At 43.6% G+C, this 27,855-nt stretch overlaps 1 protein-coding gene across 1 annotated transcript in view; it reads left to right on the top strand.

Moving 5' to 3' along the window:
- The first annotated feature begins 14,592 nt into the window (after window positions 1-14,592).
- The window catches only part of LOC124594387 (circadian clock-controlled protein daywake-like), a 63,319-nt gene continuing 50,056 nt past the window's right edge, over window positions 14,593-27,855 (top strand). The window contains exon 1 of the mRNA XM_047132756.1: window positions 14,593-14,709. Coding sequence (XP_046988712.1) covers window positions 14,619-14,709 — 91 coding nt within the window. The 5' untranslated portion in view covers window positions 14,593-14,618. The remainder of the gene's footprint in view (window positions 14,710-27,855) is intronic.

Raw genomic sequence — 27,855 nt, 5'->3', positions numbered from 1 at the left:
TTTTTGCAGGCGAACCTAAAAAAAGGAATGAAGAACATAGTAAGTGACAGAGAGTGATCCTGTCTGAAAATTATTTACAGTGACAACAAAATGAGTTACATTAGGGCCATGTTCTCATTCTAATGAGCAAAAAAAGGGGTGGTTTGGAATTTTCTGAGACAGTGAAAAGACATACAAAGGATGTGTTTAGGGATTATGATTGAACATATTTTGAACTTATTTTAGATTTTCAATACTAAAAAGAACAAAATGGCGCCCTTAATTATGGTTTGATCAAGGGCCAGCGAGCCTGAAGTACGCAGACTGCGTCCAGTGTAGCCCCTCAGGAGTTATCTGAAATCAAAAATGGATAGCACCAGTCGACACTACATTACATTGATGGGCACCTATACCTAACCGCAGTGAAATAACCTTAAATTTAACAACATGGTGCTAACTCGAACTCTCATTTCGATTTTTGTTTTTTTTTTCACTCTTTACAGCTCTACAAAAAAAAGTTAGTACTTACAAATTTCGTATATTATAGGTAAAAGCTCCGAAGAAAAGTGTTTACTTTTCGGGGTTCAAAGGTAGAAGTTAACAGGTTGAACAGTTTTTATTTTACAGTGCAGGGAGTTTTGAAAAATCGTTTATCAAGAAAAACATGATAAATCTTATGGAAAACTTTTATATGTATTATTAGTTCAATCTGCATAAAACAACATGTTGTTATATATTTTTGATGTCGCTAAACACAAATCTGAACTTAGATTTTCAAAATTCATAATGGCTAATCCAAGATGGCAGACCAAAAATTATGTTTTGACCAATTTTGACCAAAATTTGAGCAAAACAAAGTGTTTTCGTCACTTACGTTTAGTCTGCACTCCCAGAACCATGTATCTAACCTTCCTCTAATTCGAACTGTTCCTGGAGAGCAGTTCCCTCGCTCCTCTTCGCGAGAAAAGCCGATCTGGCTGAGCTGGATATGCTGCGTTCTGCAGCCTGTACGCATTGTTCGTCAGCTTTTTCGGCAAATATGTTCGCATGCACACTGCAATACAAATCATTTTGTGAACGTGCTTCATGGTACGAAAAGTTTTCTACGTGAGCGTCTCCGGCTGAGAGTATTTTGTGGGGGCCGCGACACTGCTTCGAACAATGGGCTATAGAAACTTTTGTAACCCAAGAATTAAAAAACCTTCTCGTCCCAACATTCTAACACATATACCTTTCAGAAATGCAATAAAAAATCGAATTTGCGACCATTTTGAATGAGAACCTGGCCTTAAGTACACTGGATGACATTATTTGTAAAACAGAATAAAATACTCAAAAATCAGTCCCAATATGCGTAAAATAGAGGTCTGCAACCAGGAAATACTTCCAGATGTCAGAAAACAAACAAGACAAAACTGAAAGCTGCAGATAGGAAGATGTGGAGGGAAGCGTGGAGAAGTTTGAGTAGAGAGTGGATTATGTGTGGCTAATGAGTATGAGGAGAGATACTCACCTAAAAGAGTGCTGAAACCTGGCCAGAAGCTATACACGGGCTGGTTCCAATGTCAGTACATATGTCGTTAAACCTTTGGGAGGAAGGAAGATTAGTGTTTAACTTCCCTTCGACATCGAGATCATTAGAGACTGAGCAGACACTCTGAATGAAACAAGAATGGAGGAGAAACTCGGACGCACCCGTTCAAAGGTACCATCCCGGCATTTGCCTGGAGCGGAAAGGTAAATCAGGATGGTCGGAAGCGGATTTGGACCGTCGTCGTTCCGATTGCGAGTCCAGTGCAATATTTAGAGTTCGGATCCTTCTTGTACAAAGAAGATGAAGAACGTGCATCTATCAACTTGGCTCCGGTAATGCCTAAGAATTCGAGTTACGATACTGATGTAAAAATTAACAAATCACATTACTGGAAACTTTATAATTTGCGGACAACCATATACTAGTGGCTGAAAATGAAGGTAATTCACGAAGATCTGCATACAGTTTCAAATAATTCTTACAAAGTACAATTTCAGAAATTAGAAAGGACAATAATAACTGATAAAAAATTTTAAAGAGTAAAAATTTCAATTAATAACAAAATAATAGTACACATAACGAACTTTATATCTTTGGGGTAGCCATATTTCACAACTTACAGACAAATTGACAAATAGCAGACTTCAACAAAATATAGTAATTTAAATGTAAACGCAAGGAGAAACTTTAGTAAACAAATGGGGGATACCAAAACCGGCTCTTCTATGTGGGTGTGAATACAGCACTCTTCGCCTATCTGATATATCCTGAATGAACAGTACACAGATGAGATTCCTTCGTTCTGTAAGTGACTTAACTTGGAGGGACAGAGTGAGAAGTGACTACATAAGAACATAACGGCATATAGAAGAAATAGTACATTATGTGCAAAAGTGCTAATGTAAATGGCATCAGCTAGTAATTGTAATCCTAGGAATAGGCTACTACATAAATCGCTCCAGTACTAGTGTCAAGCAACTACAGATTTGCGAACACATCGTCCATGGATTGAACAGATTGTATAGTCACAGAACGTAGATACCCGACAGTGATAATGGATAGCGATGATGTTTATGAAGATGGTGCATACCACTGCATGTTATGGAAGCATGTGAAAGAAAACGTTGTATGCAAAGAGTATTCGAGTGTGTTTGGAAATCAGTGCGGTGGAAAGCCGAAACATGTAATTGTGAATGCAGACACTCCGTAACCTTACTGTGATGTGTTATGATCGATCTTTGAAACACAACAAATGACCAATTAATGAACCGTTGCTTCAACTAACATAAGCTCGCCAGATAAAAAAATCTGTCATTCTTAGATAGTTTTTTACAAGCATCATTTAATACTGTGTTATTCCGCCCATAAACTTCATAATAGGCTGGATTCGGTTAGGAAGTAAGTCCAAAAGGCTGTGCAGGTACGTCACATCCAGGTTAAGCCACGCCCTGAGGATTTGATCGCACAGTTCCACCAAATTTCGAGGATGCTGATGTCGGTGTTTTACCTCCCGTTCCAACACCTCCTATATATTTTCTGTGGGTTTCAGATAAGGTGGTTTTGCACGTCAGTCGAGATGTAATACGGTGGGGGAGTGTTCAGAAAACAAGGTACATATTCTTCCAACCCGATGAAATCTGCTGTTGTCGTCTCGACAAATAGGGATATGCAGATGTTGACTGAAAGACAACACCTTATCATTTAGAATGTTTAAATAAACGTGCTGGTTCGTATTAATGGTCACCTCTGTGAGCGGGCCCGATTCGTGATAAGCAAAATACCCCCAAAGCATCACAGACCTACCTCCGACTTGAACCTGACTCGCACGCATCCATGATGAAATGCTTAATTTGCCCTTCTGTGCACTCGACGACCTGCGTCATTTCAGTATAGGCTAAAACGTGATTCGTCAGACTTATATTACGTTCCACCAATCAGCTGTTGTCTGCGTCCGATGATTTCTAGCCCATTAAGACGCGCGGCTTTGTGTGCCTTTATGAGCAACAGTCTCTTGCGAGATGACCGACACCAAATGTTCACTGTATGCAGTTCCCGTCGCAATGCTCTTAACAGGTGAGTATGGCCTTTCATTCACTGCATACAGCAATTCCTGTCTGCTGTGGAAGCGATTTTGATTGACAAGCCTTCAAACGCGTCTCCGATCCCTCCCAATCACGATCTTTTTCAGACCACAATCCTGACGTCGTGTTTCGTGGCCACGTGTGTTACACCACAGCTTGTAGCCACGGTGAACAGTCCGCTGCGAAACACCAATAAATCCAGCAACTTCACATACCGTGTGGCCATGGGCATGGCCAAACACTGTAACCCCTTTTTGTCACTCTGTCAGTCCTCAAATTTACCCACATTTATGGGCAGTGTCCGCTTGACACATAAATGCCTCACTGATCGCTGCTGCCTTATTCTCACATAGAGGAAGCGCGCGTGCGGCTGAGCACGTTCCTCGATCGCTGTGCCATCTGTAGTAGTAGTAGTAGTAGTAGTAGTAGTAGTAGCAGCAGCTTTATTCATCCGTAGATCTTTTCTTACAAGGATATAGGACATATCAAAGTATTTACAAGTTTAGACCAATTTAAAATAAGCTAATTCGTGTACACATGTATTTACAGATTTCTAGTTAGAGACAATCATTAGATTTACTCCTGGTATACAATACTCTTTTTACAAATAACTTATTAAATAATGTAATGCCACACTGTTCACTCATATCTCACTATCAGTCACTGCACTCACTAAACACACATTGTTTCATAACACTTCACTCACTACACACACACACACACGCGCGCGCGCGCGCGCGCGCGTACGCACACACTGGTGATCTCTGGGACATTTTCTGTACCCCAACTTCCCATTTGATGTCCTGAAAAACTGAATCAGCATCCCTCCATAATGAGTGAGAAGTTGAGCTCAGAGAGAGGAAGAGGTGTTAGTATTGTGCTATGCATAGCTGAGGGGGGGGGGGGGGGGTAAGTATTTCTAGAAAGGAAAAAAGAAGAAGAAAAACATAAAGTGAAGGTGTTATGTGGAATGTTGAATGTTTTATAATCATTATTATTATTATTTATTTGAATAACATTTTTTATCAAACCCCTACTCTGTTTTATGTAAGCAATCCTTCAATGTATAAAATGTATCGCATAACAGGTATTTTTAGCTGCCTTTTTAAATAAGTGTATTTTTGGAATTTCTTTTATATCTTTTGGTAATTTACTGTACAGTTTTACTCCTTGGTAGAAAATTCTGTTTTGAGTTTCATGTTCATTTTTTCTTGGTAAATGTAAGTTGAGTCTATCCCTTGTTGCATGGTTATGGACAGAGCTGTTTATGCAGTAATTACCAATGTTATTTTTGATGTGTACAACTGACTGGTAAATCTATTCACATGGAGCTCTTAAAATCTCCAGTGTTTTGAACAGATCTTTACAATGAGCTAAACTAGTATTTTTGGTTATGATTCTTATGGCTCTTTTCTGGAGTTTCAAAACAGTGTTCGTATTTTGTGCATTTGTTCCCCAAAAAAGAATGCCATAGCTAAGAATTGAGTGTACATATGAATAATATGTAACTAAAAGACACTCCATGTTACACACTGATGATAGGATTCTAAGGGCATAACATGCTGATGACATTCTGTTTGCAAGTACCTTTGTGTGTTCACACCACTTCAACTGAGAATCAATATTAATTCCTAGAAATTTTGCATTTGTTACACAGTCATTAGAGGTACCATGTACATTTAATTTAACGTTGTCATTTTTACTCTTCAAACTGAAATTCATGGCATTAGTTTTCTTTATGTTCAATGTCACTTTATTGCTAATTGACCAATCATAAACTTCCTTGAGAGTTTCATTTGCTTTCTCAGCAAGGAGTTCTCTTATTTTCTCAGTGACTATAATATTGCTGTCATCAGCGAAGAGAATTTTTTTCATAAGTCATTTTTAGCTAAGTAAGAGGCTTTTTCTCAAAACCTACTCGTCAGAACTGAATTGAATTTTGAGATTAGGTTCTTATCGTTCCCAACTGCCATAAAATGGAGCAGTTTTGTAATGTTTTGCATATGTAAAGAGACAAAATAAAACCATTTTCTACAATCATAAAATAGACATCACTTGAACACAACAGTTTTGTTTCATTAGACTGCGATCTATTAAATAAACTTTTTCTGATTACATTATGTTTGCCTTGCTTCTGTTGATAATTTTCAGGAAAGGTACCATCTGGTCGAAACCGTCCAGACACCCCCTACGCAATGCGGAATTGAGCACTGCACGTGTATGTGGTGTCCCAGGAGGAATGGTCAATATTCAGGCATATGACAGACACGATCGTTCAAAGCAAAGAGTCTAGTAAACGTATTCTCTAATATGCATATCTTAAAAGCTTTCAGTAGAAGAGGTGTGTTTCACAGTGTGAAAGATGAACAAGTGCTGATAGCTCTTCAGGTACACAGTTTAGAGCCCATGTTTACTGGATATTTTTTCTTGTTTCGGTCCATACTACCACCACTCAAAGTTTGGAAAACAAAGGCTTCAGAAGAATAGATTTGCTTCACGGTATCGAAGATGAAGTGCTCACAGATCTTAAGATACGCATTTTAGAGCCCATTTCACTAGATCCTTTTGTTTCGAATGATCGTCCCTGACATACCGCTGAATGTTAACCACTCCTCCTGGGACAATCTGTACGTCACGGAAGTCAGATCCGCTAGTATAAAGGACTCCAGTACCATTGTGTTGATAATGGAGAAGCAGCAACAGCAGAATGGGTCGGTCAGGAGAGGTCAGCGACTTTCGAACATGCACTACTCACGATGAACCTCCCCATCGCACCCTCCTCAGATTTAGTGGTAAGAGGGCCCAGTGGATAGCCCGTCGAAAAATGAACACAGATCAAGCATGGGAATGGGGAGAAGGTACTGAACCGTGACAACAACAAAAAATCAAAGTAGAAACAGCGAACGGTCTAAATTTAACAACTGCAACATTAAGTGCTGGTTAACACGCTGAGCTACACTGCAGCTAGACCACAGAGCAGCGATGCCTTGGCTGTTACGTTCTACTCAATTTTTTCATGATGTGGGGCCACAGTCATAATATATTTGTTTAAAGTTAGTACCGCCATTAGACTGCTGTTTACACACTTACACAATCATGATTTCGGCTACTGCTTTGTTTCAGCACTGAGTATACCATCTTGACTCAAGATGGTGTACTCAGTGATGAAACAAAACAATCATGATTTCGGCTACTGCTTTGTTTCATCACTGACTACGCCATCTTGACTCAAGATGGTAAACTCACTGATGAAACAGAGCGGTAGCCGACTCAAGATGGTATACTCAGTGATGAAACAAAGCAGTAGCCAAAATCATGATTGTGTAAGTGTAAATGGAACACTGTAAATAAACAACAGTCTAATGGCGGCACTAACTTTAAAGAAATATATTATGACTGTGGCCCCACATCACGAAAAAATTGAGTAGAACGTAACAACCAAGGCATGGCTGCTCTGTGGTCTAGCTGCAGTGTAGCTCAGCGTGTTAACTGGAACGGTAGCTCAGCGTGCCCTATGTAATAATAAAAAATAAATAAAAATAAAAAATAAAAAAACTGAATGAATGGATCAACAATGAACTTCAATCGGTGTCATGGGACACCCGTCCCGAGCAATTGCAACGAGCAATAATGATCAAAATTAGATTAAAAAAAGCGTGTTCACACATAAGTTTGGCTGCCCTGTGCATGAACTGAGTGAATGGATCAGCGATGAACTTGAATGGGTGTCGCCGTGCGGGATTAGCCGAGCGGTCTGAGGCGCTGCAGTCATGGACTGTGCGGCTGGTCCCGGCGGAGGTTCGAGTCCTCCCTCGGGCATGGGTGTGTGTGTGTATTTGTCATTACGATAATTTAGGTTAAGTAGTGTGTAAGCTTAGGTACTAATGACCTTAGCAGTTAAGTCCCATAAGATTTCACACACATTTGAACATTTTTTGAATTGGCGTCATGGGGCATCCGCCCCGAACAAATGAAACGAACAATACTGAACAAAATGTGATAAAAAAAGAAAAAAATATGGACACGGTGTATAAATGCAAGGCGGCGGGCGAGCCTTTAGTACTAAACCCCGTCGTGTCATTTATTATTTTCACAACTTTATGAACTGCTCTTCCGGTCATTGAAATGTTTGTTCTCTTTCTGTAGTCTTGGCTTTTGTCATACAATACATTGGTTATATGATATGAGTCATGAGGTAAGAATAAATTACCGTCGCAAGTAAATGTGGTGAATAGTGAGAGCAACCGAGATGCCACATAGATGTCCCGCAGAAATTAAAACAACAAATAAACGGTTGTGAACAATGTTACAATAAAGGAATTCAAAAGTCAAAACTTCCAAAGCGGAACGCAGATTCAAAACTGATAAAAGCATATGTTTTGACAGAAAGAGAAAGGGTATGATTGTGAAACTACCGCGTTCATTTATTGCAACTTGTGTGAGTAATTGTTATGTTTTCATCATTTCCTTGGGATTGATCACATTCACATTCATACGAGCACCTAAATCCGGCAAGGAGTCATATCTCATTTTGTTGCCAGTTGTACAAATCAGGTGCGTCGGTAAGAGATTCCTATCATATGACACACGTACTGTCACTAGTGCCGTGTATGACACACCAGTCGTGTTTTAAGGTGGAGGATTCGGTTGACTTGTCGCCTTGTCATCAAACGTTTGCGGTTCCCATTCGAAAGCCACTTCCTTTTGGCTGCTGATGAAGTAGTTGTGCAGAATCAACTTTCATTGTAGATCCTTTCCTTACACCTCGCTGTTGCAAACGGACGTTACACCATGACACAGACACAAATCTGAATACAGCGAATTAAAAAAAGTGGCACGAAGGAGCTTTGGACACGACTCGCCCGCTTTGCAGTCTGACACCGTGATCACTGAACCACGAGGCTGTCACTGGTGGTCTTCGCTCAATGTTGCAAGTCCTTGTTAAGCTTGGAGCGTTCACTGTTTCTATATTGCTTTCTTTCACAGTTCAATACACCTTCTCTCTGTTTTCGTGCTTGATCTGTGTTCAGTTTTTGACGGGCTATCCACTAAATCTGAGGGGGGTTCGATGGGGAGTTTCCCTTGTCAGGCCATGTGACTGACAGCAGGCAAATTTTAATGTTTCCAAAGGTCCCCAGGTAGACCGTTGGTGAAAAAAAAGACATAAAATCAGTGGAAGGAATCCTGAGTGATTCGAAAGTGCTACCACAAGTTCAGTTAGCTCAATGACTATGCATAGGGAGTTAAAAAGAATGGGATACAAAAGTCAAGGAGCTGCCCATGTGCTACACATTTCTGAAGTGAATGCTGAACGAGTGTTGTGGTGGTGTAAAGAGGGACACACTGGACGTAGATGACCTGGAACGAATGGAATGGAGTGGTGAATGACCTTACACATTGTGGCAACCCTGTCGAAGGATTTGGGTTTTTCAAGTGCCATCAGTGCCATCAGTGCCATCAGTGAAGTATGAAGGGGCTAGTTTCATAGTATCGAGGTGTTTTTAGTAGTTATGATGTGGTCCCTTTATTGCGCTTAAGAAAAGGCTAAATGCAGAATGATATGGACACGTTTAGCATTGTGTGGAGCAGGAGAGGAGCTGCTGGGAAAGGTTGATTGTATCAACATGACAATCTGCTCTGTCATAAAGCAGCATCTGTGAGGCGATGATGGATAATAATATTCCTGAAACGAACTGGTCACCCAGAGTCCCACCTGAACGAAATGGAACACCTTTCTGATGAATTAGAACGTCTGCTTCCCTCCAGACGCCAGCGTCCAATATCGCCATATCCTATAGTTTCTGGTCTTGAGCCGCCACACCTCCACAGACGTTCAGACACCTCACTGAAAGTGTCCCCAGCAGAATGAAAGCCACCATAAAGACGAAGGGTGAATACACCCCATGTTACTCTGCACTAATAGGTGTCCAGATACTTTTGATCAAATAGTGTACAACAGTAACTCATACATAGCAATGAAATCGTTAACATGTACACTGTCCAGTCATATTAATATGACTACTTGGTGCCACCTTTTGCAGTGCGGACCGCTGTCAGACGTTAGGAAGAGGATCAGTGAGGTTCTGGAAGCTGCCGACACTAATGTGGAGCTAAGAACTCCAGTGGCGTGGGCAGCTGCGCTACATTTCTCGGTTGAGGATCCGTGGTGCGAACAGCCGGAAAGAGTTGGTCTCACAGATTCTGGACCGGGTTTAAATCCAGCGATTCTAATAGACAGAGGCGTACGGTAGACTCATGTTGGTACTCTCTGAACCATGTTCGTACACTAAGAGCTGTGTGACAGTTGCATTGTCCTCCTGGTAGGTGCCACTGTGCCGAGATGAAACAAACTGCAAGTAGAGATGGACATGGTCCCCGATGATATATGCATACTTGTGTTGATCCATTGCACCTTCCAGATCGAGGAGATTATTCAGGGAATGCCCTCCGGCGTGGAACCTTCCGACAATTCTTGCAGCGTGTTTGCTTTCAGAGTTTCACGCCGTGCAAGCCAACGACCATCTGTCCGATGAAGCATTAAACATGATTCATCTGAAAAGGCCACCTGTCGCAACTCAGAAGGGGAGGCCACGACGTTTGGAACGCGGATTTACTGCAAACTTCGTACACTCGTGGTACTCCATTAGGACAACAAAATGTGCAAACAGTAGCGCATACTTTTCAAGTGCTCTTGAGAAAATCGCAAGATAATTTCGGTCTTCAAATATATACCTGTGCTTGGCCATTTTTCCCATGAAGAGCCGGCAGCCGAGTGGTTAGCGTTCAAGCCCCGTACGCGCTGGGTCGCTGGATCGAGTCCTGCTCGTCAGTTTTTGTCCTTTTTTTAAATTTCTAACACAGTCATTTTCTTTACTATTTATATTACAGTTGATGTAATGGGAAAAATACGTGTAATCGGATGAACTTTTATTAAATTTACAATGTTATTTGGCAGTCTACAAATTTTTAGTAACACATATTATATAGTATTCATAACTACCGACTAGTAAACGACCAAACGCATAAAGTGATACTGAAAATGTATGCCTGTCCGTGTCTTCAAAACTGTTCGTATTTAATCGAAAGAGAACGAGAAATTGCTTCTGGTGAAGACGCTATTAAAACATTCGATACTGCATGACCAATGATCAGCGCCGATATTAAGGAAATGCTGTGTTATGCATGGTTTGCTTCCAAATTATCGGCTGAAAGAGAGGATTTGAAAATGTTAACGAGGTTTGTTTTTCCACGGAAAACCTCAAAAGACCTTGCGTGTGCGGAAACATTGCATTTATTCAATGCAGATGGTGCCGTTTAACTTTGTTTTTCATGTTTTTACGAAAAATACATCCCGAAACTTCTACTCGTAAAGTCGAAAGGGACGATTAATTGTACATCTTTCGAAATCCATCTGTGCCGGTCAAAGCTTGGAGGTAACATGTCGTTTCGGGCACCTTCCAGGTATAAGGGATTTCTCAAATCACGGACAAGCATACATTTTCAGTATCACTTTGTGCGTTTGGCCGTTTAATAGTCGGCAGTTAAGAATATTATATTATTTATGATAGTAAAAATTTGTAGACAGCCTAATAAAATTGTAAATTTAATAAAAGTTCATCCGATTACACGTATTTTTCCCATTACATCGACTGTAATATAAATAGTAAAGAAAATGTCTATGTTAGAAATAAAATAACTGAGGAGCGAGACTCGATCCAGCAACCCAGCCATTACAGGGCTTGAACGCCAACCACTTTTTTTTTCCATCTGCTCGGGGCGGATGTCGCAAGACACCCGTTTCAGTTCGGCATTGATCCATTAACTCAGTTCTTTTATTACAGAGGGCAGGTACCCCTCTGGCCGAACACGCTGAGCTACCGTGCCGGCTCTACTCGGCTGCCGGCGCTTCATGGTAAAAACGGCCACGCACAGGTATGTATTTGAAGACCGAAATTATCTTGCGATTTTCTTAATAACGCTTGAGAAGTACGCGCTACTGCTTAGAAATTTTGTTGTCCTCGTGGAATACTACGAGGATACGAAGTTTGCAGTAAATCCGCATTCCAAATGTTGTGGCCTCCCCTTGTCAGTGGCCGTCCAGCTGGGGTTATTGGCACGCTAATTCCAATTTTAACCGCCGATGAAAAGCATCTAGCATGGGTGTATGGACCAGGCAATTGCTGTGCAAGCCCATATGCAGAAACGTTCGCTGAACGCTCGATGAGGAGGAGCTGTCGGTAGCCCCTTGGTTCATCTGGGCGTCAGTTGCTCAACAGTTGCACGTCTATTCGCCCGTACACATTACTGGAGTCATTGTTCACCTCTGTCATCCATGGCCCTTGGTGCATCACAGTTGCCTCGGCTCCAGTTTTGTATATCGCCATTTTGCCATGCACGATATACTTTAACCACGACGGCACGGCACGACTTAGCTGTTCCGGAAATACTTCCACCCTTCCAGAATGAGATTTTCACTATGCAGCAGAGTGTGCGCTGATATGAAACCTTCCTGGCAGATTAAAACTGTGTGCCGGACCGAGACTCGAACTCGGGACCTTTGCCTTTCCCGGGCAAGTACCTTAACAACAGAGCTACCCAAGCACGACTCACGACCCGTCCTCACAGCTTCAATTCTGCTAGTACCTCGTCTCCTACCTTCCAAACTTCACAGGAGCATTTCTGCGAACCTTGCAGAACTAGCTTTCCTGGAAGAAAGGATATTGCAGAGACATGGATTAGCCACAGACTGGGGGATGTTTCCAGGATAAGATTTTCACTCTGCAGCGGAGTGTGCGCTGATATGAAATTTCCTGGCGGATTAAAACTGTGTGAGGTACTGGCAGAAGCTGTGAGTCGTGCTTGGGTAGTTCAGTTGGTAGAGCACTTGTCCGCGAAAAGCAAAGGTCCCGAGTTCGAGTCTCGGTCCGGCACACAGTTTTAATCCGCCAGGAAGTTTCACTTCCACCCTTGGCCCAAAAATCAATCACCGTGCCCTTTTGGACGTAAATTAAATCGCTCCGTTCCGCAATACGATATCGACTGCACTGTTTTCTGTGTTCCCCCGACACGCTGTATGTACCCACCACTCTTAGTGCTGCCACCTGCCGTCTGTGAGATGTTATTGCACGTTGATGGCGAACATCGGCGGTGGCCACATTAATGTAGTAGGACAGTGTAGAAGTTGTAAAGAAAGACATCGTAGAACAAGTGGAAGTTGTTGTAATGAATGTTTCTTCCTGGGTAACTAATTTCCATCAAGCGAGTATCTTCAAGTTAGGGACTGTTAATGAGATTGTTGTGTGTGTAGTATTTGAACAGAACTCTAGAGGATAACGTAAGAAAGCTTACGACGAGGCGAATTATAAATGCCTGTGAAGAACTACACTACTGGCCATTAAAAATGCCACACCACGAAGATGACGTGATACAGACGCGAAATGTAACCGACGGGAAGAAGATGCTGTGATATGCAAATGATGAGCTTTTCAGAGCATTTACACAAGGTTGGCGCCGGTGGCGACACCTACAACGTGCTGACATGAGGGAGGTTTCCAACCGATTTCTCATACACAAACAGTATTTGACCGGCGTTGCCTGGTGAAACGTTCTTGTGATGCCCCATGTAAGGAGCAGAAATGCGTACCATCACGTTTCCAACTTTGATAAAGGTCAGATTGTAGCCTACCGCGATAGCGGTTTGTCGTACCGCGACATTGCTGCTCGCGTTGGTCGAGATCCAATGACTGTTAGCAGAATATGGAATCGGTGGGTTCAGGAGGGTAATACGGAACGCCGTGCTGGATCCCAACGGCCTCGTATCACTATCACTCGAGATGACAGGCATCTTATCCGCATGGCTGTAACGGACCGCGCAGCCACGTCTCGATCCCCGAGTCAACACATGGGGACGTTTGCAAGACAACAACTATCTGCACGAACAGTTCGACGACGTTTCAGCAGCATGGACTATCAGCTGCGGTTACCCTTGACGCTGCATCACAGACAGGAGCGCCTGCGATGGTGTACTCAACGACGAACCTGGGCGCACGAATGGCAAAACGTCATTTTTCCGGATGACTCCAGGTTCTGTGTACAGCATCATGATGGTCGCATCCGTGTTTGGCGATATCGCGGTGAACGCACATTGGAAGCGTGTATTCGTCATCGCCATACTGGCGTATCACCCGGCGTGATGGTACGGGGTGCCATTGGTTACACGTCTCGGTCACCTCTGGTTCGCATTGACGGCACTTTGAACAGTGGACGTTACATTTCAGATGTGTTACGACCCGTGGCTCTACCCTTCATTCGATCCCTGCGAAACCCTACATTTCAGGAGGATAATGCACGACCGCATGTTGCAGGTCCTGTACGGGCCTTTCTGGATACAGAAAATGTTCGACTGCTGTCCTGGCCAGCACATTCTCCAGATCTCTCACCAATTGAAAACATCTGCTCAATGGTGGCCAAGCAACTAGCTACTACTCTTGATGAACTGTGGTATCGTGTTGAAGCTGCATGGGCAGCTGTACCTGTACACGCCATCCAAGCTCTGTTTGATTCAATGCCCAGGCGTATCAAGGCCGTTATTACGGCCAGATGTGGTTGTTCTGGGTATTGATTTCTCGGGATCTATGCACCCAAATTGCGTCAAAATGTAATCAAATGTCAGTTCTGTATTTGTCCAATGAATAACTGTTTATCATCTGCTTTTCTTCTTGGTGTAGCAATTTTAATGGCCAGTAGTGTAGTTGAAAACTAGGTAAAATCTCCCTGGCACCTCGTGCTTGTGCGACGTCTATAACGTAGGCTCTCGTACAGACAGCAGACAGGCATCGGTTGCGAACGAGTGGAGCGTTGCAAGTGACCGGAGGCGGGCCGTAGAAAGCTGCGACCCCTGCGCTCTGCGCCGCCTGTATAAAAGCGCCGCGGCGGCGACAGGCGCGCAGTGGGCGTGTAGACGGGTAGGAGAGGCGCGACGCGACAGCACGGGGACCGCAGCGCAGCGCACACGCCGAGCCAGCATGTCAGCCGTGGCCAACACGACCCTCAGCCGAGCACTCGCGCTGCTCCAGCTGCTGCTGCTTGCGGCGGCCACCTGGGGGCGGGTCGTGCGTGAGTTACCGCCCCTCCTCATCAGAAAATAGCACCCTAAGATCACATCAGAGAGCTAATAGCTAGCTGACACACCGTGACAGCCATGGTCCTTAAGGGGGGTAGGACGTCAAAGGGGCCGACTTGGAGCAGGAGAGGCACCACAGGACATTTTAATTTCCACTCTCTATACTTTTAAAAATTCATAAAACTTTGTCAGCATGACCAGCAAGGATTCAGGATTCACACTCATTGCAGTGGAAGTTCGAAAACATAACGAAATGATTTTTTTCATCATTTATTTACAAAAAAAAACAAATTTTATAGTTAATTACCTCAATTTTTACCACAGTTTTTAATAGATTTGTAAAATTCTTGAGTTTCATACACCTTTAAGTATGGTTTGTATGCTGTGCAAAATTCATCGAAGAATCTCTCTTACTTCTGAAGGAAAGTGTACCTACAGCAACAAATGCTGCCATTAGTAAGTGAAAAAAATGATGAAATTTGACATGTAAAAAAAAAATAATTCGTTAAGTTTTCGAACTTCCACTGCAATGAGTGTGAATCCTGAATCCTTCCTAGTGATGCTGACATAGTTTTACGAATTTATTTGTAAAATTATAGACACTGGAAATTAAAATGTCCTGTGATGCCTCTCCTGCTCCAAGTCGGCCCGTTTGACGTCCTTCCCCCCTTAAAAAAAAGTTTATTCGCCGCAAGCTACCATTGCAATGGGCGGGCACCTTCTTGTTACCTACATGATAGTCACAGTTGCGAATATGGACAACCATCAGCTGCATAATGGATTGACGACAATGAAAATTTGTGCTGGACCTGGACTCGAACCCGGATTTTCCGCTTATTGCGAGCGGTCGCCTTACCATTTTTTTAAATCTCATTTTGTTCGTTATTATTCTTTGCATTTGTTCGGGGCGGGCGTCCTATGACATCTGTTCAAGATCATCGTTGATCCGTTCACTCAGTTTTTTTTATTTCAGAGGGCAGTTAACCCTCTGACCGAACACGCTAAGCTACCGAGCCTGCACCTACGCTCATACACACATTATGTACCGGGTGATGAAAAAGTCAGTATAAATTTGAAAACTGAATAAATCATGGAATAATGTAGATAGAGAGGTACAAATTGACACACATGCTTGGAATGGCATGAGGTTTTATTAGAACCAAAAAATACAAACGTTCAAAAAATGTCCGACAGATGGCGCTTCGTCTGATCAGAATAGCAATAATTAGCATAACTAAATATGACAAAGCAAAGATGATGTTCTTTACAGGAAATGCTCAATATGTCCACCATCATTCCTCAGCAATAGCAATAGCAGCAATAGCGTCGGATGTTGTCTTTCAGCATCCCTAGAGATGTCGGTCGATCACGATACACTTGCGACTTCAGGTAACCCCAAAGCAAATAATCCCACGGACTGAGGTCTGGGAACCTGGGAGGCCAAGCATGATGAAAGTGGCGGCTGAGCACATGACCAAATGACGCGCGCAAGAGATCATTCACGCGTCTAGCAATGCTTTTTTTTGTTCTAATAAAACCCCATGTCATTCCAAGCATGTCTGTCAATTTTTTACTCTCTGTGTACATTATTCCGTGGTTTAATAAGTTTTCAAATTTAGACTAACTTTTTCATCACCCGGTATGTCCCCGTACAGGGGAGACAGTTTAGTTGAAAGTCGCTTGCCCGGTGTCGGTAGTTAATGCGATATTGCCGTACCTGTGTTGCTCAGAAGGTACGATGCAATACTCATTCGGATGTGCATGCGTGTCCGAAGCGGCAGGCACTGCGGCGACTGCAGCCATTATGAAATACACGAGATATATTCACAGTTGCGAATATGGACAACCATTACAATGACGAGAATGGAAATTTGTGCGGGGCCGGCACTCAAACTCGAATTTCCCACTTCTCACGAGCTGTCGCTAAACATGCTTCACAGTCAGATCCAAACTTCCACATGTCGTGAACCATGTGTCTCTACCTACGCTCGTACGCGTATTATGTATATTTCCGTACAGGGGAGACATTTTAATTGAAAGTCGCTTGCCAGTTTTCGGCGAATAAATAGGATATTGCACTGCTTGTGTTGTTCAGAAGTACAAAGCAGTGTTCCTTCGAGAAATGATGCACGTCTGGCGAAACAGGCACTGTGGCGACTGCAGTTGTCATAAAATACATGAAATGTATCCGCTGTTGTGAATATGGACATCCATCAGCTGTGTAATGGAACATTGCAACGTACTTCATGAACAACACACGCACTGCAATATCGAATTCGCTTTTCATGCTCATATTGGAGATGGTATTGCCCTCGTATCGCTCCGAGCCGGTCGAGGTGGCCGAACGGTTCTAGGCGCTACAGTCTGGAACTGCGCGACCGCTACGGTCGCAGGTTCGAATCCTGCCTCGGGCATGGATGTGTGTGATGTCCTTAGGCTAGTTAGGTTTCAGTATTTCTAAGTTCTAGGGGCATGATGACCTCTGAAGTTAACTCACATAGTGCTCAGAGCCATTTTTTTTTAATGTTCCGACCTTTTATAACTCACCTACCTGGCTAGTTGGAGTTATATCTCCTATTGTTGGCAGGGTGCCCTTGCTTATCTTCCTCCGGCCTTTTAACTGACGTAACCAATCAATTATAATGGACCTTTTGATATTCCCCTTGTTATGTGAGTAAAAGTCGATTCTGTATTTAAAGTACTAAACTCAAATGACAAACCTTATCAATAGGTGCACGTCTTGAAGTAATAAATTTTAGCAAAAATATTGTACACATATTTGTTGAAACCATTCACAATCATCTGATTTTCGGAGTTGTCTTCCAGGAAAATCGGGGTGTCTTACCTGCTGCTCGCTGCCTGGGATAATTCTGTGTATGAATAGGTTCTATAAATAATGTAGACGACACCAGGCTTGCAATAAACTTTTTTCTGGTCCTTATTACAGACACTTCATTGTACAGAACGTAATATAGATCCACAACGATTTCAAAAGACATACAACAACATGATGACAATCGCCATTTTTCGTTACATTGTTTGTCCATGGTAAAAATTGAAATTACAATCAATATTTGTGATTTTTTTGGTAAACTGTGTAGATATTTTGCTGCTACAAAGCACAGTAACAAGTTTCGTACAAGTAGAATTTAAGTGTAAGTACATTTTTATATTGAAAATTCATAAAACATACTTTGCAAGCAATGACGTGAAAATTATTTTAAATGACAGACTGATTACTTCTTACATTTATTTACTAACATTCGCGCAGCCTACTGCTTTCAAGTATAACAACGCTTTATAGTCAGTTTTTGATAGCACAATGTTGTTTCCATAATTTCGAACTTGACTGTGCCAGCTAAATATACTACCAATTTTTAAAATTCTTTATGATATTATATAGAGCGATCTAGTTTACAGAAAGAACTCCTGCAATATACATTTGAAAGTTATGGAAATCTGGTATCGATCTAGCTACTAGAATGTGGTATTGTACGATTCATAATATCCAATCTGGTCCACAATATTACAACCTACAGTTTAACGTGGTGTTGGATCTACGTAGCAGCTTAGCATTTCTCCCATTAAAAGACTTTGCCAGAGGAGTACGAAGTGATATGGAACAGATAAATATCACAAAGCTAACAGTGGCTCGAATCCTAAACTTCTGAAGCCCGGGTATCCTACAGAGCCACCTATCCTTACAATATTCTCGATATCTTCTCCTTTGGTGTTGGTTTTGGGAACGTTACTGGCATATGATGGCCGGAAGCTTTTACTGACGCCATAGCTCTGTCCTTTCTCCCCCACCCCCGTTTTCCTGGTAGTGAGAACTCACAATGGAGTGAAATCGGAAGATGTAAAAGTAGTTTTGTTTGTATACCGCAAGGTGTTGCAAGGCCGTTACCGTTCACAAATAATCTGGTGGAAAAAGTCGGAAGCGATGCGACGCCCATCGTGAACGATTCTCTCGCATATGAGAAAACTGTAAGAAAATGAAGGAAGACCGCAGAGAATCGAAGCTTGGTGCAGGGACTGGCAGGTAGCACTCAGCGTAAATAAATGTATCGTATTGCGTATAAATAAGCATAAAGAACTTTTATTGTTCGATTACGCTAGTGGTGATCAACCATTGGAAAGAATAAGAACCATAAAGCATGTAGAAGCAAGCGTCACATGAAGTTGTTATGGGATAATCACATACCAGGTCAGATTCATTGAAAAAGTCGTAAGGAAATATAATTAACTCTCGACACAGGTGGTTTACAAAGCACATTTTCGATAGATTTCTGGAGTAATGTTCGGAAGTTTGAGAACCGGGGAGGGGGGGGGGGGGGTCCACTGGAGGCGAACTGGACAATAACCCTGGGTTCGGTGTGGGGCGGCGGTGGGGTGAGTGGACTGCTGTAACCTGTGGTGGGGTTGTGTACCACTACGGGCTACGTCGGGGACGAAGCCTCTCCGTCGTTTCTAGGCCCCCGATTCCATACAATACAATACAATACTACTACTACTAACAATATGGTTGTAGTTCAAACAGCGAGAGACGAAATCGACGCTCGATGCCTAACGAAGAAGTCAGTTAGCGAAGTTGTCGAATTGTCAGTAAGGAAAAAATGACATTTCGGCTGAAAAGCTAGAAACTTGTAAAAACCATGTTTTTCGTGGCTGATGGCAAAATTAATTACGATATTTTAGAAAACAGTTTAGCAACACTATGCTACGGAATAGTCATAGCCACTACATAACTCTATCATTTTGGTATGAACCCAAGCCTTGTTAGCGTGCCAAATCAGTTCGCCTGCAAATCCAGCAATTATTCGCGATGTTTCAAGCAAAAAGAAAACAAATTTCTTCTTCAGAGCGTCAGAACTTGGAAAGCTTCCCCCAACGTATAACATTATAAAAGAAACAAAATGACGCTCTACTCTTTGTCAGTTATGTATTACGCGAATGTGTCACGATCAGCTACGGCTGTCACGATAGCTTTGGCACGTAAAGTTAGTTTCCCAATTATGTTCTTTTTGTTCTTTTTTGGGGTCGGCGAGAGGCGGGAGGAGCGAATCTGGTGATTATTTATAAAGTATCCCCAGGCACTTCATTCCTCTACTATTACGAGTATTTAAGTGATCTAGTTGTGCTTGTCTAATGAGCTAGACACCGAGAAGATGATAAAACTACAATCTTGTTTCCTTGGATATTACACCAATGTATATTTCCACAAAGACCATCACCATCCAAGCAAAATCTTAAAGCTGCTGGTTGCATACTAAACCATTAACCGCATCAGTTTCTCATGTCCGCCTGACGTTACCATTATTGTGATAATGGATTCCAGCTACCAAGAATTCCTGAATCCGGTCGCATACGCGCTAGAGCTTACATTGTGATTAGAATAAAAGTAATGAACTGTGTCAGGAGCCTTAACGTAATGACCAAGTGAGGTGGCAGAGTAGTAAGACCCCAGATTCGCTTTCTTGAAGAGGGCAGTTGTAATACCCGTAAAAGTTTGGAAATTTGTGCTAAGGACGACACACACACACCCATGCCCGAGGGAGGACTCGAACCTACGACGGGGGGAGCCGCGCAGACCGTGACAAGACACCTGAGACAGCGCGGCTACCCCGCGTGGCAGGTTATATACCCGTCCGGCCAACCAGATGTACACCGATGAGCCACAATGTTACGACCACATGCCTAGTGGCGTGATGGTCCAGCTTTGGGACGCAAGACAGCAGCAATCCTGTGTGGAATGGATTCGGCAAGTCCATACTAAATTTAGGCAGGTATGTGGCACCAGGAAATTTACGCACAGATCATCCATTTCACGTAAATTCCGGACCAGTAACTTGTGGGCGCGGAGCTGGTGACCGTCACTATTATGCTCCTTGAACTACTGCAGCATGATTTTGGCCTCATGACATCTACATGACTACTCTACAATTTACACGTAAGTGCCTCGCAGAAGGTTCTTCAAACCACCTTCAGAATACACTGAAGTGGCAAAAGTCATGGGATACCTTTTTAATATCACATCGGACCGCCTTTTGCCTAGCGTAGTGCAGCCACTTTACGTGGCATTGATTCAACAAGTCGCTGAAAGTCCCCTGCAGAAATATGGAGCCATGCTACCTCTATAACTGTCCATAACTGCGAAATTATTGCCGGTCCAGGATTTTGTGTACGAAATGCCCTCTCGATTATGTCCCACAAATATTCGATGGGTTTCATGTCGGGCGATCTGGATGGCCAAACCATTCTCTCGAACTGTCCAGAATGTTCTTCAAAGGAATCGCAAACAATTGTGGCCCTGTGACATTCCGTATTGTCATCCATAAAAATTCCATCGTTGTCTGGGAAAATAATCGGTTCTGTTGGACCAGAGGTCCCAGTACGTTCCATGTAAACATAGCCCACATCGTTATGGAGGCACCACCAGCCTGCACAGTTGACAACTGGGATCCACAGCTTCGCGAAGTCTGTGCCACACTTGAGCCCTAGCCGACCGTTGTGACTGAGCGGTTCTAGGCGCTTCAGTCTGGAACCGCGCTGCTGCTACGTTCGCAGGTTCGAATCCTGCCTCGGGCATGGATGTGTTTGATGTCCTTAGGTTAGTTAGGTTTAAGTAGTTCTAAGTCTAGGGGACTGATGACCTCAGATGTTAAGTCCCATAGTGCTCAGAGCCATTTGAACCATTTGAACTTGAACCCCATCATCAGCATCTAATTGAAGTCGGGACTCACTTGATCAGGCCACTGTTTTCAGTGGTCTATGGCGCAACCGATATGCTGACGAGCCCAGAAGAGGCGCTGCAGGCGATGTAGTGCTGTTAGCAAAGGCGGAGGAGGAGGAGATTAGTGTTTAACGTCCCATCGACAACGAGGTCACTAGAGACGGAGCATAAGCTCGAGTTAGGAAAGAATGGGGAAGGAAATCGGCCGTGCCCTTTCAAAGGAAGCATCCCGGTATTTGCCTGAAGCGATTTAGGGAAATCACGGAAAGCCTAAATCAGGATGGCCGGAGATGGGATTGAACCGTCGTCCTCCCAAATGCGAGTCCACTGCGCCACCTCGCTCGGTATGATAGCAAAGGCATTCGCGTCGGCCGTCTGCTGCCATAGCCCACTAACATCAAATTTCACCGCACTGTCCTAAAGGATTCGTTCGTCGTACGTCTCACATTGATTTCTGCGATTATTTCACGCAGTGTTGCTTCTCTGTTAGCACTGACAACTCTATGCAGACGCCGCTGGTCAGGGTCGTTGAGTGAAGGCCATCGGCCACTGCCCTGTCTGTGAAGAGAGGTAATGCCCGAAATCTGATATTCTCGGCACACTCTTGACGCTGTGGATCCCGGAATATTAAATTCCCCAAGGATATCGGAAACAGAGTGTTCCATGCTTCCGGTTCCAACTATAAATCCCCGTTCAGATGCGGTTAATAGCTGCAGGGCAGCCGTAATCACGCCGGAAACCTTTTCACACGAATCATCTGAGTACAAGTAAAAGTTCCGCCAATGTTCTACTCTTTTGGAACCTGCACTACAGCAATCTCTATGTGTGCATATGAGTTTCTCATGACTTTTCTCATCTCAATGTACACTACTGGCCATTAAAATTGCTACACCACGAAGATGACGTTCTACAGACGCGAAATTTAACCGACTGGAAGATTATTGTGTAATATGCAAATGATTAGCTTTTCAGAGCATTCACAAAAGGTTGGCATCGTTGGCGACACCTACAACGCGCTGACATGAGGGAAGTTTCCAACCGATTTCTCATACATAAACAGCAGTTGATCGGCATTGCCTGGTGAAACGTTGTTGTGATGCCTCGTGTAAGGAGAAGAAATGCGTACCATCACGTTTCCGACTTTGATAAAGGTCGGATTGTAGTCTATCACGATTGCGGTTTATCGTATCGCCACATTGCTGCTAGCGTTGGTCGAGATCCAATGACCGTTAGCAGAATATGGAGTCGGTGGGTTCAGGAGGGTAATACGGAACGCCGTGCTGGATCCCAACGGCCTCCTCGTGTCACTAACAGTCGAAATGACAGGCATTTTATCCGCATGGCTGTAACGGATCGTGCAGCCACGTCTCGATCCTTGAGTCAACAGATGGGGACGTTTGCAAGACAACAATCATCTGCACGAACAGTTCGACGACGTTTGCAGCAGCATGGACTATCAGCTCGGAGACCATGGCTGCGGTTACCCTTGATGCTGCATCACAGACAGGGGCGCCTGCGATGGTGTACTCAACGACGAACCTGGGAGCGCGAATGGCAAAACATTTTTTCGGATGAATCCAGGTTCTGTTTATAACATCATGATGGTCGCATCCGTGTTTGGCGACATCGCGGTAAACGCACATTGGAAGCGTGTATTTGCTATCGCCATACTGGCGTATCACCCGGCGTGATGGTATGGGGTGCCACTGGTTACGCGTCTCGGTCACCTCTTGATCGCATTGACGGCGCTTTGAACAGTGGACGTTACATTTCAGATGTGTTACGACCCGTGGCTCTACCCTTCATTCGATCCCTACGAAACCCTACATTTCAGGAGGATAATGCACGACCGCACGTTGCACGTCCTGTACGGGCCTTTCCGCATACAGAAAATGTTCAACTGCTGTCCTGGCCAGCACATTCTACAGATCTCTCACCAATTGTAAACGTCTGGTCAATGGTGGCCGAGCAGCTGGCTCGTCACAATACGCCAGTCCTGCTTTTGATGAACAGTGGTATCGTGTTGAAGCTGCATGGGCAGCTGTACCTGTACACGCCATCCAAGCTCTGTTTGACTCAACGCCCAGGCGTATCAAGGCCGTTATTACGGCCAGAGGTGGTTGTTCTGGGTACTGATTTCTCAGGATCTATGCACCCAAACTGCGTGAAAATGTAATCACATGTCAGTTGTAGTATAATATATTTGTTCAATGAATACCCGTTTATCATCTGCATTTCTTCTTGGTGTAGCAATTTTAATGGCCAGTAGTGTATTTCTCTACCGTTTCACTCCCAAACAGCGCGCGGGAAAAACGAACACCTATATCTTTCCTCGCTAGCTCTGACTGTTTTCCTTATTTTATTATGATGATAGTTTCTCCCTGTGTAGGTGGGCGCCAACAAAATATTTTCACACTCTGAGGTCAATATGGGTGATTGAAATTTCATGAGAAGATCCTGCCGCAATGAAAATCTCCGGGCTTTAATGATCGCCACACCAGTTCGCTTTTCATATGCTTGGCACTCTCTCCCCGATGTTGCGGTAATACAAAACGAGCTGCCCTTCTTTGAACTTTTTTGATGTCCTCCCTCAAATCTCTCTGGTAAGGATCCCATACAGCACAGCAGGACTCTAGCAAAGGACTGACAAGCATAGTGTAGGCTGTCTCTTTAGTAGACCTGTTGCATCTTCTAAGTGATCCCCAGTAAGACGTGGTCTTTGGCTTACTTTCCCCAAAACATTACATATGTTGTTTGTAACTGCAATTCCTACGTATTATTCGAAATTTAGTGGATTTCTGTTTGTACTCATGTGGATGACATCACACTTTTCCTTATTGAGAGACAATTGCATTTTTCACACCATTCAGATATTGTGTCTAAGTCATTTTGCAATTGGTTTTGAAAAGCACAATTATCCTGCTGGAAGATGCTATCACCGTCGGGGAAGACATCGACCATGGACGGACGTAGGTGGCCCGCAATAATGCTCAAGTAGTCCACAGCTGTCACAGTACCTTCTGTTGCTACCACAGATCGCATAGAAGTCCAGGTGAACGCCCCCCATAGCATAATACTGCCCCTACCGGCCTGAGTCCGTGGCGCGATGCATGGTTCGTTACCCTGTATAACGGCGTGTCTAGTCATGACCATCGATCTGGTGAGACAAGAAACGTGCTTCATCCGACCAGGCACCACGTTTCCATTGAGCCATGGTCCAATCTCGGTGATCCCATGCCCACTGCAATCACAGTGAGCAATGTCGTTGGATCAAAATGGGAACACTTAGGGGTCATCTGCTGTGAAGCCCCATGTCCAGCAATTTGCACTGGACGTTGCGCTTTGAAAACTTGTGCCTGAACCAGTCTTGTCCTCTGTTGTTTGATCGGCCATAGGTCGCCGCCTGCACTGTTTTACAGAGCTGAAAAACCTACGACCTCCACGTTCTGCGATGAGTCGTGGACAGCGTTACGTTTCTGTTTGCTTTGGATGGCACTTAAATACTTAATTTATTTTGCAACGCGACGTACTCCATGAAATAATACAGCCTGTAGTTGGTGCAACTTAGTAATGAATAAAATTTAGCTTGAGATCTGCTCGTTGGACTGCAGATCTTTCCGACAGTTGGATTCACATTTTAGGTTATACAGTGTGTAGAATGTGAAATACGCTCAGGGCAAGCCGAGAAACTTTTTATAACATTTTATTTCAAAATACCACACACATCTTACGCCGCGGAAGTCGGGACAACAGTGATTCCCCATTTCTCATAACGCGATAGCTTATAATATATTACACTACTGGCTATTAAAATTGCTACACGAAGAAGAAATGTAGATGATAAACGGGTATTCATTGGACAAATAGATTATACTAGAACTGGCATGTGATTGCATTTTCACGCAATTTGGATGAATAGATCCTGAGAAATCAGTACCCAAAACAACCACCTCTGGGCGTAATAACGGCCTTGATACGCCCGGGCATTGAGTCAAACAGAGCGTGGATGGCGTGTACAGGTACAGCTGCCCATGCAGCTGCAACACGATACCACAGTTCATCAAGAGTAGTGACTGGCGTATTGTGACGAGCCAGTTGCTCGGCCACCATTGACCAGACGTTTACAATTGGTGAGAGATCTGGAGAATGTGCTGGCCAGGGCAGCAGTTGAACATTTTCTGTATCCAGAAGGGCCCGTACAAGACCTGCAACATGCGGTCGTGCATTATCCTGCTGAAATGTAGAGTTTCGCAGGGATCGAATGAAGGGTAGAGCCACGAGTCGAACACATCTTAAATGTAACGTCCACTGTTCAAAGCGCCGTCAATGCGAACAAGAGGTGACCGAGACGTGTAACCAATGGCACCCCATACAATCACGCCGGGTGATACGCCAGTATGGCGATGACGAATACACGCTTCCAATGTGCATTCACCGCGATGTCGCCAAACACGGATGCGACCATCATGATGTTGTAAACAGAACCTGGATTCATCCGAAAAAATGTTTTGCCATTCGCGCTCCCAGGTTCGTCGTTGAGTACACCATCGCAGGCGCCCCTGTCTGTGATGCAGCATCAAGGGTAACCGCAGCCATGGTCTCCGAGCTGATAGTCCATGCTGCTGCAAACGTCGTCGAACTGTTCGTGCAGATGATTGTTGTCTTGCAAACGTCCCCATCTGTTGACGCAAGGACCGAGATGTGGCTGCACGATCCGTTACAGCCATGCATATAAGATGCCTGTGATCTCGACTGCTAGTGATACGAGGCCGTTGGGATCCAGCACGGCGTTCCGTATTACCCTCCTGAACCCACCGAGTCCACATTCTGCTAACAGTCATTGGATCTTGACCAACGCGAGCATCAATGTCGTGATATGATAAACCGCAATCGCGATAGGCTACAGTCCGGCCTTTATCAAAGTCGGAAACGTGATGGTACGCATTTGTCCTCCTTACACGAGGCGTCACAACAACGTTTCACCTGGCAACGCCGGTCAACTGCTGTTTATGTATGAGAAATCGCTTGGTAACTTTCCTAATGTCAGCACGTTGTAGGTGTCGCCACCGGCGCCAACCTTGTGTGAATACTCTGAAAAGCTAATCCTTTCCATATCACAGCATCTTCTTCCTGTGGGTTAAATTTCGCGTCTGTTGCACGTCATCTTCGTGGTGTAGCAATTTTAATGGCCAATAGTGTATATACAGAGAGGTCCAGAAAAATGCAGACACTCTTTGATAGTCAGTATTAATGGAGCAAAATGACATACCGTTACAGCTCTTGCACGGGGGAATGTTATTGTATGTGTCCAAAATGACCCCCGTTAGCAGCTAAACAGCGTCAGTATCGGTGAACAGTTGACCAAACTAGGGCTGTCCGTGTTGCCCGTGTGATAGCCGCACAGGACACCTCGATGGTTTCTCGTAGGTCTTTCATTGTAGCTGATAAACTTCACCTTCAAGGCCCTCATAGGTAGAAGCCATAAGGTGTAAGGTCTGGAGACCATGGTGGGTACTCAACAGCTCCTCTTCGACCTATCGAACGTCCAGGTAGATTTTCAACCAAATAGGTTCAGACAACTATGTGGTAGTGAGGCGAAGCGCCATCTTATTGTAGGTAAAACCTTTAATTTCCAAACACCCCTCGGATGACAGCTAAAAATCGATGTTTGGAGCTTATGAAGATATGCCTCACCAAGTGCGGTACCTTTAAAGAAGAATGTGCCAGTCAAAGACAAGTTTTCGTACTTCCAGTACCACTTTAATACGGCCTTGCGTTACTCAAACGACAATCGCACTTCATTCATTGCCGCACTGTCATCTGCTGCAAAACGTGCGCCAATATCTGTTGAGAAAAGAATGGTCTACGCTAATGCGCAAATTATGTCATTTTGTTCCAAAGCTACTGAATATCAAAGAGTGTTTACATTTTACTGGACTCCTCTGCACCTCGTGCCAGTTGGAACATTGTTGATAGCGTTGGTTTTACGAGTTACGATTCAAAATCATTGCATCTCGTTCACTTAAAATACTGTAGGAAATCGATCAGTACAGTCAGTTCAGTCTGAAAAAGAAGTTATCACAAGAATTTACATAAAATATGCAACACGAACAATGATTTTTACTGTTTTGTTAACTATACAACAAATAAATCAGGTACAGGATCCCTACCACATCTCAGGAGTTTGATTGAACAGACCTTTTTATCAGTATTAGCAGAAGTTCTGACATTAAGGAAAAGTAAGTTTTAGTCGTTTGCTTGTAGTTTCTGACTGACAGAAACTCATGAAGTTTCATAATTATTCCGATAACTAGTGAATATCGTTAGATATGTAGATCATACAAATGAATATTAGCTGTACACAACATAAGATAAAATTCGTCTGAGGTATTTTGGTTGGCAATTG

Source organism: Schistocerca americana, chromosome 2 (assembly GCF_021461395.2).
Source record: "Schistocerca americana isolate TAMUIC-IGC-003095 chromosome 2, iqSchAmer2.1, whole genome shotgun sequence".
Lineage (NCBI taxonomy): Eukaryota > Metazoa > Arthropoda > Insecta > Orthoptera > Acrididae > Schistocerca > Schistocerca americana.
This window is presented reverse-complemented; position numbering and strand designations above follow the sequence as displayed.